General features: G+C 55.9%; 2 protein-coding genes across 3 annotated transcripts; both read left to right on the top strand.

Annotated features, from left to right (window-relative positions):
• Positions 1 to 522: 522 nt before the first annotated feature.
• SPMIP6 (sperm microtubule inner protein 6) lies at positions 523 to 5,568 on the top strand (the record flags this gene model as incomplete). The annotated part of the gene is made up of 6 exons (XM_084278537.1): positions 523 to 660; positions 2,141 to 2,279; positions 2,795 to 2,907; positions 3,025 to 3,100; positions 3,196 to 3,406; positions 5,475 to 5,568. 6 exons carry the CDS (start codon positions 523 to 525, stop codon positions 5,566 to 5,568), a joined length of 771 nt encoding a protein of 256 aa, XP_084134663.1.
• A 1,351-nt stretch (positions 5,569 to 6,919) lies between these two features.
• Positions 6,920 to 17,527, top strand: MYORG (myogenesis regulating glycosidase). 2 transcript variants are annotated; one of them, XM_084278669.1, is made up of 2 exons: positions 6,920 to 6,933; positions 15,214 to 17,527. In XM_084278669.1, exon 2 carries the CDS (start codon positions 15,353 to 15,355, stop codon positions 17,387 to 17,389), a length of 2,037 nt encoding a protein of 678 aa, XP_084134795.1. In that variant the 5' UTR covers positions 6,920 to 6,933; positions 15,214 to 15,352; the 3' UTR covers positions 17,390 to 17,527. The 2 variants fall into 2 exon arrangements, with proteins under 2 accessions (XP_084134795.1, XP_084134796.1); XM_084278670.1 differs by lacking the exon at positions 6,920 to 6,933 and adding an exon at positions 9,918 to 10,266.
• The last annotated feature ends 425 nt before the right edge of the window (positions 17,528 to 17,952 follow it).

Consider the following 17,952-nt stretch of genomic DNA (forward strand, 5'->3'; position numbering starts at 1 on the left):
CTAACCAGCCTGACTCCCCTGGCAGACTGGGACCGTGGTGCCTGGTGCTGTGTTGCTGGCATGGTCTGCACTGGTGTGGTGCTGTGTGTGCACATCTGGGTTGCTGCAGGACTTCCAAGGTGATATGGGAAAAGCCACAATCGCTGCCCCTGCACTTCCCAAAATAAAATCACCTTGACTAGAACCAGATGCAAGTGTTTCCTACCCTTGTTAATTGGCTGCAGGAGGTGAGAAACCCAGAGCCAGGACAAAGATGGCAGCATGCAGCCCATGGGAGGGTGGGGGAGGTGTGCAGGCAGCAATTGCTGTGCCCTAAGATAGAGCCAGAGCTGTGGGACTTGCCATCAAACCCCTCTTCTCCCACACTATGACATCACGGAGGACATAAGCACCACCCTGGGGCTGGCAGAGGCGTGCCACCAGCTCCGTGCAGCTTTCCTGCCCCAGTTCTGCTCATCCAGCCGGGCATCCCTGGGACTCTTTGGGGCTCCAAACACTTCTGTCTCAGTGGGCTGCTGCACCATGATGCTGACCCCCCAAAAGTACAAGACCCCTGTCAGCACTTACACCGACTCCTACCGCCCGCCGTGCTCTGTCAAAAAGACCTTCCACAACCTGTCTCCACAGATGCACTGCAGAGAGAAGAAGTTTGTGACCCAGGTAAATCCTACAGGAGGAAGAAACCCCAGGGTTTCTACGGCTGCCCAGCTGCAGATGCTGGGTGTTGTGCAGGAGGGTGGTGTGGGGACTCAGGGCGTGCCTCGCTGCCTGTGTAATGGGGGTGGGGGGGGGGGAGGGGATCGTGCTCCCTGGTTAGGAAAGCGTTTGACATCCTGTGGTCACCGGCTTCTCATCCCCTGGAGCTGCTCTCTGCAGTGGGTTTGGGCTCTCAGAGCTCTGCAGTCACCCGTCGGTGCTGCCTGTTGGCAGGTTTCAGAGTGCTCAGGAAGGGGAAACTGAGGCAGCAGCAGGGCACAATCCAGGGTGGTTGTGTGACATGGTGGCGATGGAGGGGGCAGATCAGCTGTCTCTGAGAGCTTCTGCAACACACAATCCCCTGGGGGGGACCACACAAAGGGCTGGTGTAAGATCTGAGCGCTGGAAAAGCCTTCCAAGCCCTGGGGCTGCAGCAGAAGAGATCCCTGAGCCATGGTCTCACTGCAGGGAGTACCTGTAAAGCATGCTGCCTTCTCCATGTGGGCTAACTAGTGTGCAGGCCCCGATGCAAGGCGCTGCGAACTGGGTCATCGCTTGCAGCGCTGTTAGCGTGTGCATTATAGTGAGGGAGCCAGCAGAGGGCATGGATGGGTATGGCACCACTCCAGAGTCCCGGTTGGTGCGGCCAGACCTCCTCGGTTTACCAGCTCTAGGATAATGGTTTGGTCTCCTAACTCCCTTCCCAACCTCTGATGAACCATACCTGCCAGTCCCAGTGCACCCACCCCATCTCCCACTCTGGAAACCGCCCAGATGCCTGTTGGCACCCTGGATGCAAGAGGCAAGGAGCCAGTGATGCGCAGCCAGCTTGCTTCTGGGCAAGCAAGATGCTTTAGCAGGGGTGATCACAGCGCTGCTACAACCCCCATACAAAGGGAGACTTGGTGCTCTGATCTCCAGCTGCGTCTTCTGGTGGTTTGACCCTGGCTGGAGGTGAGACACCTATCAAAGACGCTCCATCACACCCCTTCTCAGCTGGACAGGGGAGAAAATATCTATGGAGAGGCTCAGGAGTGGAGATAAGGACAGGGAGAGATCATTCCACAATCAGCGTCACGGGCAGAACAGACTCAGCACAGAATAAAGGAGAGAAAACTCTAATTGATGACCCTGCCCTGCACCCCCAGTGACACCAGAGTCAGGTAATGAGAAGTGTGACCAGATCTTAAAGCACCTCCCCCACACCCCTCCTTTCTTAGCAGACTGCACTTGAGTCATGGTTTTGCTCCCTTCTTCCCCCCATTGTGGCACAGGGAGGGGCAGGGACTGGGGGGATGGGGGTTTGGTCAGTACCTCAAGGGATGTTCTCCTTCTTGGGGGGGTGGAGGGTGTGTGGAAGGGGCAGGTAGCCAGGGTGGAGCTGTGCAAAGACAGGTGCTGCCACCTGGCCTGGATCTCTCTCCCTACTTCCCACTCTCTGTAGGGATTAACGGTGCCCCCACTGCAAAATCCAGCAAGGCGAGTTCACCCTGAGTATCCAATCAATGTGTCAATGCAGGAGTACTACAGGAACACCATCGCTGCCTGCTGGCCTGAGAAGTACTGCCTGGCCAGGTCTGAAGGTACTGCCAAGGTCCCATCTGTCCTCCTGTGTCACAGGGCATGTCCCCATGGAGTCAGGGGGCTGAGGGTGGTGACCGTGGCTCTGTTCATCTCCAGTGCAAAAGGACCCTCCCTTGGCATCCGCGCTTATGGCTTTGCTGCGGCTGCCTGGCCCCATCCCTGCACTGAGACTGTCCCTGTCCCAGGGATGTCTGCAGGTCCCCAGAGTTCTCTGCCCCTGTGGCCCCTAAACACCCCCAGGTGGTAGGCACTCCTTGGGGAACATCCTTCTGCCACCCCATAACCCCAGGGGCCAAGGCCCCTGCATGGGTGGGGACAAGTGACCAAACACACTGGAAGAGATGTCACTTCCATCAGAGACCCTTAACAAGGACCCCAGAAACTGCACCTCTGACGTGTCCCTTGGCTCCATAGCATTGCATTTTGGGGAGAGGGGGAACAGTTGGAACCCTCTCGCTGTTGCCCCACGTCCCTGGCACCACAGGGTGCCCTGCCTGTCACTTTTGCTTTGCAGAGAAGTACAAGCCAATTTTTGCCAACAATGACAAATACATCACCTGGAGAACAACTCCCTACAACAGCACAGCCTGGATCAAGCACTCATCTTACCACCCTCTCCTGAACAAGGTAGAGTCCAGTCCCCCAAGCCCCCCCCAGAGTGGAGCCACCTCAGGTGCTGCTGGCACCTGAGGCTCTGCAATGGAAGGGTAGCAGTCCTGCAAGGGTTGCCATCGCTCCTTGCAGGGAACAAGAATGGAGACCTTCCTGCACAGCATACCTGGACCATACATCCCAAAACCCACCTGCCTCAACCAGTTTGGTAACTGCTGTCACCCTGCCCCTCTGCTCCTGGCTGTAGCTGTGGCTGTGCCACACCAGCAGCCATTCTTACTCTCACAATCCCTCCTCTTGCAGAGCGCGATGTGGCCGCGAGCATGATGCACAGACTGCCATGGCAATCACTATCCCTGCAGCCTCTGTACACCATAGCAGGGAGGGGACCCTTCCAGGGCTACTACAGTCCCAGCTCTGGGCACTACTACTGCCTGCAAGGGATGGACTGCTATGCTGATGGGGCCTCTGCCATCAGAGAGCATCTCTACGAACTACAAGACAGGGCTGTAAGGTTGGGATGGCTTTGGTTGGGTGGGATGGGATGGCTTGGGATGGAGCGGCTTGGGATGGAATGGCTTGGGATGTGGCCTCAGGCTGGGATGGGTTAGATTGAAATGGATCTGACCTCCCTTGTCCTCAGTGCTATCACTCACCCTACTTCTTCTGTCTCTTGCAGGAGTATCCCATGCTGCAATTACAGCCCCAGACCAATGATCTGCACACCTACACACTGCCCCCAGCCATCGGCCCTGTGCCAGAGCCCTAGGTACAGACAGGTTCAGGGGGAGACTGTTCCAAGCCAGTTGCCTTGGGGGGAAAAAAAAACCTGTTATTTCTTCCTAATGCCAGACAGCCACTGGCTCTTTTCATTAGGGTTTCACACAAAATTGCTCAGAGGGTTATTCTTGTGGTGACGGTGCAGGCTGCAGACCCTGAGGCCTAGTGGGTTTCCCCACAGTGCCCATGCAGGCAGTAGTGCAGCCACTGCACCTCCATCTGACGGGCCAAGCAGGTATGACATGGGAGGGCAGGGCTCTTGCGATGCTGGTTTCACCCCGGCTGAGAGCCGAGATCCACGCAGCTGCCTGCTCCTTAAAGGAAAAGAGCAGGGAAAAGGGAAGGGTGTGTGTGTGTGTGTGTGTGTGAGAAGTAAGGGAAGGGAAAAGGAAGGGGCAAATAACCCCAAACCCAAGAAATAAGAGGCCCGTGGGTTGGGATAAGGATAGTTTACTAAGATAACAGAAAGATACAATATAACAATGCTGACAGGACTTCAGAGCAAAAATCTATGAAGCTGTTGATACACAATGCAGTTTCTCACCAAACCCACAGCTCAGGCTGTGCCACCCAGAGCCGTCCCAGAACCCGACCATCCCCCAAGAACCGCGTGTCCTGGAGCCGCCCCTGCTCCTCCTCCCGTCAGCCCCCCCGATATCCTGGGCAGGACGTAACTGGCATGGAATACTCTCTTTGGTCAGTTGGGCCACCTGTCCTGGCTTCGCTCCTCCCTTCTCATGAAGAGCTGAGAAAGTCCTTGACTGTCTGACAGCAATTAACAACATCAGGGTGTTATCAGCACTACTCCCATTTTAACACCCAAACAGCATTCCATCCGCTGCTACAGATGAATTTAACTCTATCCTGACCAAAACCAGGACACTGGGCTGCAGAGTATATTGTTGCTACCCATGGAGAAGCAGTTGCCAAATTTACTCCCATGACAGGTGTTTCCATGCTTGGTTTCATTGAGTGGTCCTGTTCAGGGGTACAGCACCCCCGAGCCCAGATGCAGGCAGCTTAGCATCTCGCACAGCAAGGTTTCTTAAGCCACCCTTGCATTTTTTTGTTGTCATTGTTTGCTCTTCTTATCCAAGAGCTCATTCCCTGGTCATGCTGTCTGTTACACAGTAATCAGTCATGTCCTTCACCTGCTGCAGGTCCCCAGCACCGTTTAATCCCCACATGTTTACCTTTAGGATGTCTCCGTTGCCGCGGCAGCTTGTTTTGGCCCTGGGGATGCAGCGAGAGGCGAGGGGAGGCTGTTCAGCCAGCTCAGTCATCACTCTGCTACTGCATCAACACCCATCAGCCAAAATTCGGCATCAGGCTTGGCAGAAAATGCATGATTTGCTTTAAATTCCTGAGTCCAGCAACCAAAACCAAGCAACGATGAGGACAGGGAGTGCTGGGCTCCCCTTAGATGTCCCTATGTCTGTACCTTGCCGAGATGTTTCTCAAGGTCTCCTCCAATGAGACAGACAGATTTCCCTGGACAGACACGACACTGGGAATGAAGGTTTTAGGAGAATGACAGTGTGAGAGAGAGTGGGTGTTTTCCAGGTGGGAGACCTGCTGGAGCCTGCCCACTGAGGTGGCAATGACAGGGATGGTTCAGCTCTTCTGCTTGGACTTCACTTTGGCTGCAGCACCCAAAGACACGCACCAAAGGGGGTGGGAGCAGCTCCATGCCTGCTGCTCACTCCTAAGCAATGCTGACAGCCAGAACCAGGTTTCCTGCTCTTCTTCCTCAATGGATTTTTTTGTCCTATCATGGCTGATAACTTTATCTGTTCTCCTAGGTGGGACACAAGCCACTTCATGAAGACAGGAGTCCAGAGAGGCAGCTACACCATCCACCCTGAGTTCGCCTCAGAGGCACTGTGGCACCCATGAAGGGCAAAGACAAGCCTTCATTAAAACTGGCTTGAGCAACTGTTCCACTCAGACCCTTTCCTACAGTCTGGGGAAGCCCCTGGGGAGGGGGGAGGAACTTCAGTCACTGCTGGGCACTTTAGCAGCCCTCAGGGGCTGGTACCCTGTCACCATACACAAGCTGGAGCCCAAGGAAGCATGCAAGGAGAAGCTCTCAGAGCATAGTAATAGAGCCAGAAATAGCAGCAGTCATTGATACCCATGTTTGTCAACTCCATGCCGGGCTGCTTAGGATGCCAAGCTATCCAGGAAGACCTGCCATCCGTCTGGGATGCCAAGGGCAGACCCCAGCTAGATAAGAACGGGGATTTGAAAGCAGCACATAACTGATGAAGACATTAAATGTCTTTTTCTGACTATGGAGTGGTAGCACAGCATGATCAGGCTACACCACCTGCTGCCCTCCACACACCCACAGACCATGAATGTACAGGGCTGGGGTCACTGGTGGGAGGGATCATAGAACCACAGAATGGTCTGGGTTGGAAGGGACCCCAAAGATCACAGAGTTCCAAAGCCCCTGCCACAGGCAGGGACACCAACATCCAGGCCTGGAGCTGCACAAGGTTGCCCAGGGCCCCATCCAACCTGGCCTTGAACACCTCCAGAGACAGGGCATCCACCACCTCTCTGGGCAGCCTGTTCCAGCCCCTCACCACTCCCTCTGTAAAGAACTTCCCCCAATAGCTAATTTAAACTTTCCCTCCTTCAGCTTCAATCCATCCCCCTTGTCCTGCCATTCTCTGCCCTTTTAAAAAGCTGATCCCCCTCCTGTTTCTCTGCTCCCTTCAGGGACGGGAAGGCTGCAGTGAGGTCCCCCCGCAGCCTTCTCTTCTCCAGGCTGAACAAGCTCAGCTCCACCAGCCTCTCTTCCTAGGGGAGCTGCTCCAGGATCCCCTAGGGATGCTCTAGCACGGAGCCGTCTGGGGCTCCACGGCCCCGTAGGGCAGCACCCGCAGCCCGCTCGGGGCAGGGGAAGCCCTATGAAAACCCCGTCTGCCAGCAGTGGCATCGCCCAGAGCAGCGTCCCGGCACGGCCCCGCCAGTGCCAGAAGGGGACGGGCGGGGGCGAAACTACATCTCCCAGCGGGGAGCGCCGCGACGGGGCGGGCTGGGGGGGCCGGGCCGGGGCCGGGCCGGGGCCTGAGCTGGGGCGGGGCGGCGGAACCGCCCAACCCCGGAACCGCTGCGGGGTGCGCTCGGTCTCGTTGGCGGTGTCCCCGTCCTCCGCTTACTCCTCCCCCCTCTCCTTCCCCCCCCCCCCCCCCGGTCCCCCCGCCCCGTCCCCGGTGCCCCGCAGAGCTCAGCCAGGGCCCGGTGCCGCCGGTAAGTTTGTCGGCTGCCCTCCGGGAAGGGAGGCAGCAGCAGAGGGACAGGTTTGGGGTGTGCGGTCCCCGGCGTGGGGGGAGTGGCCGGGTGCGGTGCGCGCAGCTCGGAGGCAGGCGAGGGGGGTGCCCGGTCCCGCAGACCCCAGCCCGCCGCGGGGACGGGGCTCCCGTGGGGGGCGGCGTGTCAGTGCGGGCCGCTCGCGCCCTGCCGAGCCGCCTCTCCCTTTGCTCTTCAGATGAGCGGGGGGCTCGATGCCCAGGGGAGATGGTCGTAGTCCCCTCCCCGGCTGCAGGGACGAGGCAGGGCGTCAGCTCTTGCTGCTGGACGGATGTTCTGCCGTGAAAACTTCAGCCGATGGGTTTACACGGCACGTGTAGTCGGTGGGTTTGAAGTGGTTCCTGGGAGAGCCCTCCCCCCCTCCCCCCCTCCCCCCCATCAGCACGTGCTGGTGATGATGACCAGGAGCCAAAAGTGTTTTGGAAGACACGAATTCTCCTTTTTTCTTGTCCCTCTCTCCCTTGGGATACCTGTGATGCCCAAAGGGTAAGTGCCCTGCACAGGGGAGACTCACAGCTCAGTGGAGAGGAGGTTGGAGGTGTTGTGTCCGCACAGCTGGGTCTGTGCAGGGAGTTGCTGCCAGGGAGCACTTTAGGGGATAGATGATTGCATTTGGACCAGGGTTGTCCAGCATCTTTGGCTTTTGGATACAGATGGAAATTCATGGTCCTGAGTCACCAGCCCAGCTCCATGAACCATCCACTGCTCTCTGGAGCTACCAGCACCTGGAGTTTCATGGTGGTTCAATGTCTGGAAAATAGCAGGGGCTGTGCCAGAGGGATGTGCTTAGGTTTCCATTTCTTCCCCATATCGCGTTGTAGTGCTTGGATGTTGGGGTGGGCTCGGGTTTCAGCCTGCCTCAGCATCTGAAATGCTGAGCGTTCCCACTGTGCTGAACTGGCCCTTCTAAGAATGGCTCTGGGAAGGCAAAATGGGGCATCGGGTCCCGCTGTGGGGTGATTTGTCCTGGGGGATGAAGATAGGCAGGAGTGAGGGTAATGCTCATGGGAGCAACTGGGGAGAGATACAGTTTGAGTTATAGGGTGGTAGATGAAGCATATCCAGTAGCAGCAGGTGTTGAGTTGGGGGACCAAAAGACAAGGACACCAAAATCTTTATAGCTGTGTATCTGATACGACACACGTGGTAAAAGAAGTAAGCTAACAGGGGGCTGATGCCTTGCACCAGGCTATCATACACCTGCCTGCTGGACCAGCCCCACTGGGCCATATCCCTGCTGCTGGTTCCTTCTGTGGGAGCACTTAAATTATTGCAGTTGTGACTCTCAGTTCTTTTTAAGGCAAAGATTTATATCATCCTGGCCTGCTGGCTCATGGAACTCCTTGTATTTGCTGTTTTGCTTTTGCTACTCTCAGGCACGATGGTTTTAGTGGATGCCTCTGCAAGAGCTGCTGGCCCTGAAGATGCCAAGGAGCTGGCTGGTGGCTCTGTGTTACCCCATGGGCTATGGCTTCAGGGCCAGGCTGCCTCCTACTCCTACAGGGACTACAGGGCATCTCCAAGGTACACTCAGAGATGTCCTCAAAGGGGAAGCACCAGAGCTTCAATGTCTCCAGTGCACTTTGACATGAGTGGACCAGGTCAGCTCACTTTGTTTTAAAGTCTCCACAAATCTTGGCAGCTCAGACAAATTCAGGTGCTGTGATGAGTCTTCAGGCAGGGAAAAGCAAAAGCTCTTGGTCATTATTTAGTTGTGAGCTGGCAGTAGTGTAAGCAGTGTGCAGGGTTAAAGTGAAAACCCAGCTTATTAAAACTTCATCTTTCTAATTAGCACAGGGCGAAGAACAAAGGCGATGTTGTAAAGGGGGAATTGTCAGGGGTGTTGAATATTAAGTCATCTGCTGCCACAATTCACTTCCAGTGGCTTTTTTGTATTCACGGTCAGACACAGGACGAGGTGTCTAAATGGGTTTGAACAATCACTTGATGCTGGCAGCTTAAACGGACATAGCTAGTCTGTAACGTGGTGATTGACATCATGGAGGTGAAACTATTTAAGGCACTTTTCTGTGTTCACATGGCTTTGCGTTTGGGGTGTGGGGTTTGGGGTTTGGGGTTTGGGGTTTGGGGTGTCCTTCCTGCCTTGCAGGCTAGCCAGCCACAGTGGGGCTTCTTGTTTCTTTTCACATCTTCATTACTCTGATGAATTGTGACTCTGCTTAAAACCACAAGGCTCGGGGAAGAGAAAAAAAAACAAAAAACAACAACCCAGTGGGTTGGTTTAGGGTTCATAGAATCATAGAATGGTCTGGGTTAGAAGGGACCCCAAGGATCACAGAGTTCCAACCCTCCCTGCCACAGGCAGGGACACCAACTTCCAGGCCTGGAGCTACACAAGGCTGCCCAGGGCCCCATCCAACCTGGCCTTGAACATCCCCAGGGACGGGGAATCCCCCTCTCTGGGCAACCCCTTCCAGCCCTTCCCCACTCCCTCTGTAAAGAACTTGCCCCTAGTATCTAATCTAAACCTTCCCTCCTTCAGCTTCAATCCATCCCCCTTGTCCTGCCATTGTCTGCCCTTTTAAAAAGCTGATTCCCCTCCTGTTTCTCTGCTCCCTTCAGGGACTGGAAGGCTGCAATGAGGTCCCCCCTCAGCCTTCTCTTCTCCAGGCTGAACAAGCCCAGCTCCCTCAGCCCCTCTTCACAGGGGAGATTTGCTGCCCCAGCCCTCTAATCATCTTCGTGGCTCCTCTGAACCCTCTCCAACTGTTCCACACCTTTCTTGCACTCGGAGCCCCAGCTCTGGACACAGGACTCCAGCTGGGGCCTCTCAAGGGCAGAGCAGAGAGGGACAATCCCCTCCCTGTCCCTGCTGGCCACCCCTCTTCTGATGGAGCCCAGGATACCCCTGGCTTTCGGAGCTGCAAGAGCACACTGCTGGGATTCCGGAGAGCCTTCCCTCTCACGGCAGGGGGGCTGCCAGCTCGCATCCCGCGGCTCGGGGAGCTTTGCGAAGCGCGCACCCTTCGCCTTGCCTCCGGCAGCCGCCTCCTGTCCGGGCGCCGGTACCTCGGCACACCCAGGGCGGGGGGGTTGGCTGCTCGTGCATCCGTCACAGTGTGAGGAAACGCGCCGGTGACGCACCGGGTCCCCTCCTCCCGCCCGCGGGCAGCCCGGAGCCCAGAAACACACACACACCCCCCCTCACGCCGTGCCGTGGAGGGGATGGAGCTGCTGGGGGACACGGAGGTGTAACCGCGGCACTTACACTTTACGGGCGTCAGGCGGGGCTCCCCGGGAGGTACCGGACGGGTAAGTAACGGCACCGTGCCCCCGGCGGGACCAGCCCCTCCTGGCTGGGGCTGTCGGTATCCCACATCCCCGCGTCCCGGCTGCCAGAGGGAATTTGCTGCCGTGTCGTGCCACGGAGGCGGCAGCCCCAACAGCGAGCATCTGTCACTTGGCAGGAGATGCTGGGAGCCACCCCCACCCACCGCAGCCTCTCCCCAAACCCCTCAGGGCCACGCAGCCTGTCTGTGTCCCTGCGGCGACCGCGGCGGGGACAGGGAGGGCAGGGTGCCCTGGGAAGGAGGCACCGTGTCCTCGCTGTCCCTGTCCTGCCCAGGCAGGCTCGCTGCCCCTGCCTCAGGGTCTGTGGGTCTGCGCCACCCACATTCACCCCGGGGAGGCTTGTGCACTGTAGGGCTAAACCCTCGATGTGATCCAGTGCAGTATTTGGGGAGGGACCCTTGTGGGTGGCTCTGCAGGGCTTGGGAGGGGGGGGGGAATTGGTGCTTCTGGTCTCGGGGCAGGGAGCAGCCCTGCGCCCTGCGCTGGCACTGCTGGTGGGTACCTGTCCTACTCCTACCCGCTCCCATCAGCACCAAGCAGCTGGAGCTGTGATTTCACCCTTTATGGACCCAAAACGCCCTCCAGAGAACTCCAGCGCTGCTCAGACCTCTCCAAGGGAAATTAACCCCCTGGGAGAGGTTTGCACATCCCCTTCTCAGGTTTGCAAAGTCCCTCCAGCAGGCCTGGCCCACCACGGGGGATGGCAGAGTGGGCACGTGGAGGCTTTGTTTGCCACCCCCGGCTGTTTTGCAGAGAAGTACTTTCCCCCCTTAATTTGCCATCCTAATTTCCTGCTCCTTTGCGGGTTCCCAGTGAAATCTGCTGTGTTTCCTCAGCTCGACTCCTGCCAGGATGTTTGGGGAGGAGGCGGCAGCACCTTGCACTGGAGGGGAGGGTTTCCCGGTGTCCGGGTGTGTGTCCCCAGCATGAGCTTGGCCTCCAGCACAGTTCAGACCTGACCCCACTGGGGCAATAGGGACCAGTTAAATGTTATTGACTCTCTTTAAACAGACGTCCTAATTGGAGAGCTGCAGGGGTTAGTGGTGCTGTGGGTCTCGCAGCCCGTGCTGAGCTGCAGTGCTGGTAAAAATAGAAGAGGCCAAAAGAGAAAAAAAAAAAAAAAAAAAGAGGTTTTTTTTTTTATTTTTACTCTGTAAAGCCTGTCCTGCTCAGATGCTTTGCTTTCATCTCGAGCTGAAGCAGGGATGACTTGCTGGTTCCACAGAGCAGGAAGAAAAATCTTTGTTGTGGGTCAGCTGGGAAGCGCCGGCACAGCAGGCTGCAAACAGGCTGTTTGTCTTTGACACCCTCCCTTCCCACTGTTGGTTTGGAGTAGGGATTTATTTTTTTTTTTTTTTTTTGAGGAGTTAAAGGTCACCACAATGTCATCTTGGAGCAAAATAACAACTCTGCATTAAAAAAAAAAAAAAGACATGTTGGAACAGGCTGTGCGTGAGCAGGCAGCTCTGTGGGGTGCAGCTTGTAAGTGTGAGGGTGTCTCCAGGGAGTTTGTGAGACTCACCTCTCATCTGGGACAGGGACAAGGCACTGAGTGGAGAAGGCACATTTTGTTAACAAGGCAAAAAAAAACATAGAGGGGCCAGATAGCACAGTGCAAGACCTTACCTTCAGAGACCTCCCTGTCCCGCTGATGTGCTGGGCAATGCCTGCAGACACCTTTCTCAGCATCTCTGTGGGAGTGGTACCTGTGCATGTGATGCCCATCAGCCCAGAGCAGCTGCAGGGGGTTTGATCCTGACCCAGCCAGAGTGACCAGAGCAGGATTAATTCCACCAGCTCAGACACCAGGCTTGCTAATCCTTCTGAGGCAGATCAGTGTCCAAGGGACACAAAAGGCTGCAAAACCTTTCTTAAAAACCACATTATTTCTGTGCTGGCGGCAGCAGTGACAGCTCCTTTGTGTATGTCATGAGTTCCAGCCCAATGGGGGGAGCGGGGAGGGGGGAGAAGAGAGAGAAACAGCCTAAAAATAGAGCAGCTTCGAAGTAGTTCATAAATAATAAACCTGCCTCCTGGAAGGGAGATGAAAATCCAGAAACTCCCTAAAGACCTGGGAGCTGCTGCCAATTTTGCATGGAGTGAGGAGATGGCAGTCCCCACAGCAGCAGTATTGGCCATGTCATTTCTTGGGCTTAAGACCCCAAATGAGACCTGGGAAAGAAAACACAATTATTTCCTCTTTTCTTTTTCTTTTCTTTTTTTTTCTTCAGAAAACATGAAAATTTGAAAAACCTCTTTTCCCAAATAATTTTCAAGTCACGCTCAGTGGAGTGAGCTCATTTGGACTCAGCATACCCATCTGTGGTCACACAAACATCCTGCCACTTGTGACTTGACTCACCTGTTCTGGTTTGGGCTGACACCCTTCTGCAAAACTTCCTCCCCCACACCCCTTCACTGGTATGATCCTGCATTGCTTCTAGTTCACCCTAGGTAGCCAAGGATGGGTTGATAGAGGGGGTGAAGGTTTCCCAAACACAGAATCACAGAATGGTGGAGGCTGGCAGGGACCTCTGGAGATCATCTGGTCCCACCTGCCTGGTAGAGCAGGATCACCCAGAGCAGGTTGCACAGGACTGAATCTCTCCAGAGGAAGAGACTCCACAGCCTCTCTGGGCAGCCTGTCCCAGAGCTCTGCCGCCCTCACAGTAAAGAAGTTTTTCCCCATTTATGGCTGGAACTCCCTGTGTTCCAGTTTGTGCCTGTTGTCCCTTGTCCTGTTGCTGGGCACCACTGAGAAGAGTCTGGCCCCATCCTCTTGAAATCCACCCTTTATATGGTGGTTTTAGATATTTGTATGTGTTGATGAGCTGCCCTCTCAGTCTTCTTCTCCAGGTGGAACAGCCCCAGCTCCTTCAGCCTTTCCTTATGAGAAAGATGCCCCAGTCCCCTCATCATCTCTCTAGTACTTCCCTAGACTCTCTGCAGTAGTTCCTGGTCTGTTCTGTACCTGGGAGCCCAGAACTGGACACAGCACTCCAGGTGTGGCCTCACCAAGGCAGAGCAGAGGGGGAGGACAACCTCCCTTGACCTGCTGGCCTCACTCTTTTTAAAGCACCCCAGGTACCACTGGCCTTCTTGGCTACGAGGACACACTGCTGGCTTAATCACAGCATCATCCCAGTGTCTTCTCCTTGCCCAGTTTTTGCTGGGCTCAGCTGACCTTGCATCACACATGCTGGTGGGTGAGGGCCCTGTTCCCTGTTAGGGGGGGTGCAGGATCTGGCCCTGGGTGTCCCAGTCGGGGTGGTTGGAGCTGCCCCCATCCCGTGCCGGACCTCTCCGACGGCGAGAGCGCTACGAGTGAGAGCTCTGTGGGATTTGGCTGTGGGACAAGTCGTTTAACTAAACCCATCGCCTGTTCAGGCTAATCGCTTCCTAATGCCACTGTAATCCCATTTAAAGCAACTGGCAGCCTAGAAAGTTACTGGCCCCCAGGGGAAGGTTAAAATGACCCATCCAGCAACAGAAAGGTTCCCCCAGCTGCCGGGTCTGGCCCAATGCACGCTTCAAGTTGAGTATGATATTGTTTGCTTTGCTGAGCCTGTGCACAGATGCCACTCCAGGTTTGCACCCGTAGCAGAGCAGCGGGGTTTAGGTGATGCTCAGGACCCCTCTCTGCTTTACATGTCCTTTTGTACCTCTGGTTGGAGCCACAGAGGAAAATATGGTCCGGCTCGGCATGCCAGTGGCAAGGAGAGGATTCATTACTGCATTGTCAACCTTTTTATTCCTTTTCTTAAACCAAACCCTTCAGAGGGTGTCACTGCAGCCAGCTTTGTGCCCGAAAAGGGTTTTCCCCCTCCTGTTTTCCCCAGAGCTTGCAGCCCTGGGGAGGAGGTGTGCCTGGGTTTGCTGGCTTGGGGCAGGTACTCACCAGCTGGCCTGTGGCTCTGCACCTCCTCTCCTTTCCCCACTCCTCCCGCAGCTGGGATTGCTTCTTGCTGTCCTGTGTCCTCACATTACTTCTCCCCTCTTGGCTGAGCCCAGCCATCCCTCGGCCAAGGAGAAGCCATTAGGCTCTTGGCGCAGCACGCTTCCCTGGGGCCGCACGGAGGGGAGCGGGCTGAAGCCGAAACACAGCCTGGAGCCATGATAGAGGGAGAAAGAACCCTTTGGAGGTCCTGCACAGCTTGCTCCCAACAGAATTAGCTTTCCTCCTACCTGGAGCCATCACAGGGAGGCCTGTGTGCATGGCAGGAGCAAGCTGGTGTCCTCCTATTTGGGGATGCTGTCGCTGTACCTCTTGCAGCATCATGATATGCTGCACAACACAACCCCTGTGTGCAGCCCCCAAAAGCAGCCATGAGCCACTGTCACCCCCACCCCGTTTGGTCATGCTGGAGCTACATGGGAGCAGGGATTGACACACCGTTGCTGCAAAGCGTCACCGGGCTGGAGCAGCCAGGACATGCTGGGGGTGGGGAGGGGAGGGTGCTGTGAATGAGCCGAGTTAAATCTGCCAGGGAAGCAGTTTGATTAAAATGAGGAGTGGCTGCCTGGAATTCATTCTATGCTGTCCTATTCTGGCTCTTAGTTAGCCCTGTCCCTTAAAAATGCTGTCACAGGGCCGATCTACCTCCTGCTCAACCTTCTCCTGTCCCCTCCCAGTGCCCACTCATGCCTCGCTGAAAGTCATCCCCGCACAGAAAGATAAATTATTGCAGTGATTTGTTCCTTCTTGCCCTGGGGCTGTTCTCTGTGAGCACAGTCTGGCCGGGGTAATTGGAGATGGTGTCTGGTGCTGCACGTACAGCACCTGGCACATCACAGCACAGCAGTGGAGGGGCCATGGGGAGCTGCTGAAATTGAGACGGCAAACGGATGACAAGCTATGCCTTGATTCAGAGGTTCTTCTGAGACTATTTATATCATCTTCTTTTTCAGAGACGGGTACACTGGGACTCGGTGGATGTAGGAGCTCCCCTAAAAAGTCCATTTTCTTCTCCTGAGAGCCCCAGGCTCGCTGCAAAGAGATCTTCCTTTCCAATACTCTGCAATAAAGCTATAGAGGAAACGGAACACCATGTACACCTTCCTACCCGAGAACTTCACGCCGGTGAAGCAGAAGCCCTCCAAGGAGCTGAGGCCCATGCTGGGGGCCGTCTTGCTGGGCATCATCCTGTTCATCGCCGCGGTGGTGGCCTGGTGCTACTACACGATGTCCCTGCGGAAGGCGGAGCGGCTCAAGACGGAGCTGATGGACCTGCGAGCGGACGGCTTTGTCATCAGGAACCAGCACGGGGAGGTGGTCTTCCGGCTGGCCTTCCGCTCGGGCACCCTGGACCTGGAGTCGTGCTCCAAGGAGGGGGAGATTTTGAGCTGCACGCGGTCGAGCGGGGGGCCGCTGAACTTCTTCATCCAGACGGTGAAGCCCAAGGACACGGTGATGTGCTACCGCGTGCGCTGGGAGGAGCTGGCAGCCGGCCCGGCGGTGGAGCACACCATGTTCTGGGAGGACGCCCACTGGTACGGGGGCTCGGAGATGAGCACCCAGCACTGGCCCATCCGCCTGGCCGGCTACCAGGAGCCCGTGCCCTACGTGACCAGCGACGTCTACTCCTTCCGCGACAGCTTCGGCGGCATCCTCGAGCGGTACTGGCTCTCCTCCAAGGCGGCAGCCATCAAGATCAACGACTCCGTGCCCTTCCACCTGGGCTTCAATGCCAGCGAGCGCGCCCTCTTCTTCCAGGCTCGCTACAAGGACTCGCCCTACAAGCCCCCGCCGGGGCAGCAGCCCTTCCCCGAGCTCAGCTACCGCGTCTGCGTGGGCTCTGATGTCACCTCCATCCACAAGTACATGGTGCGCAGGTACTTCAACAAGCCCTCCAAGATCCCTGCTGAGAACGCCTTCCGATACCCCATCTGGTCCACCTGGGCCCTCTACAAGAACAATATTGACCAGGACAAACTCTTGCGATTTGCTGAAAAGATCAAGAAGTACCACTTTAACTGCAGCCACATTGAAATCGATGACATGTACACTCAAGCCTATGGAGACTTCGACTTTGACCCTGTCAAGTTTCCCAACGTGTCAGAGATGTTTGCAAAACTCAGGGAGGATGGGTTTAAGGTCACCCTGTGGACTCACCCTTTCATAAACTACAATTCCTCTAATTTTGGGGTGGGAATTGAGCGCCAGCTGTTCATCAAGGAGCCATCGGGGCGCCTGCCGGCCATGGTGGAGTGGTGGAACGGCATTGGGGCCATCCTGGACTTCACCAACCCAGCAGCCCGGGACTGGTTCCAGAGCCACCTGCGCCAGCTGCGCCACAAGTACGGCATCTCCTCCTTCAAGTTTGACGCGGGCGAGACCAGCTACCTGCCCAAGCAGTTCAGCACCTTCCGCCCTCTCTCAGACCCCAGCATCTGGTCACGGCGCTACACGGAGATGGCCATCCCCTTCTACGAGCTGGCGGAGGTGCGGGTGGGCTACCAGTCGCAGAACATCTCCTGCTTCTTCCGCATTATTGACCGCGACTCCGTCTGGGGCTACGAGCTCGGCCTCAAGTCCCTCATCCCCACGGTGCTCACCATCAGCATGCTGGGGTATCCCTTCATATCCGCTGACATGATCGGGGGGAATTTTTTCCCCAACAAGACAGATGGGGCGGTGGAGATCCCTGACCGGGAGCTGTACGTGCGCTGGCTGGAGCTGTCGGCCTTCATGCCCTCCATGCAGTTCTCCATTCCACCCTGGCTGTACGACAAGGAGGTGGTGGAGATTGCACAGAAGTTCACGGAGCTCCACGAGTCGCTGGTGGCCCCGCTGCTGCTGGAGCTGGCCGGGGAGGTCACCGACACGGGTGACCCCATCATCCGTCCCATCTGGTGGATCTCTCCCCGCGATGAGGCCACGCACAGGATTGACTCCCAGTTCCTCATTGGTGACACCCTCATGGTGGCCCCCGTCCTGGAGATGGGCAAGCAGGAGCGTGATGTCTACCTGCCAGCGGGCAAGTGGCGCAGCTACAAGGGGGAGTTGTTTGAGAAGACCCCGGTGCTGCTCACGGACTATCCTGTTGACCTGGACGAAGTTGCCTATTTCCTCTGGGTTTCCTAACAACCTCCTCCATCATCAGTTTGGGGATAACTATGCCTTACTTTGGACTTTGTAACAAATAATAATTCTAATTGCACATTTCATTTAGGACTGGTGTGGAGCAGGGGAATTAAATACACGTCATTGTCCTTGGGGTGATTTTTTTATTTGGGGGATGGAGGGCTTTTTTTTAATTTGGGGCAGGTGGGGAACTCTGATTTGGTTATCATAGGCAGAACGGCCCCTGTATAGTTCAGGAAGAATATGTCTGTCTGCGGATCTGTAGTAAACCCACTACCTTTGCAGTTCCCGTGGACTTCAAGACTTGGGGTTTTGTTAGTGCCAGTGGGATCATTTCTGTTCTTGTGGGAGTGCTGGGTACGGGTGGCGTGTGACGTGGGAGGGTTGATACTGCACAGCCTGCCTTAAGTTTTATAATATGGCAAATATATTTAAAAGGACTTTTTTAAGCTCAAACAACAAACTCGAGAGACGTATATATACATGTGTGGTTATTCCCCCCTTTGTTAAAATGAGGCACTGGACTGACAGCTGCCCCATGCTCCTGCTTTCCCAGGAACCCG

Source organism: Gallinula chloropus (assembly GCF_964237585.1).
Source record: "Gallinula chloropus genome assembly, chromosome: Z".
Taxonomy (NCBI): Eukaryota; Metazoa; Chordata; class Aves; order Gruiformes; family Rallidae; genus Gallinula; species Gallinula chloropus.

What these genes read in the sequence shown, in the direction of transcription:
- MYORG (XM_084278669.1), top strand. Translation starts at nt 15,353, where the DNA reads ATGTACACCTTCCTACCCGAGAACTTCACGCCGGTGAAGCAGAAGCCC.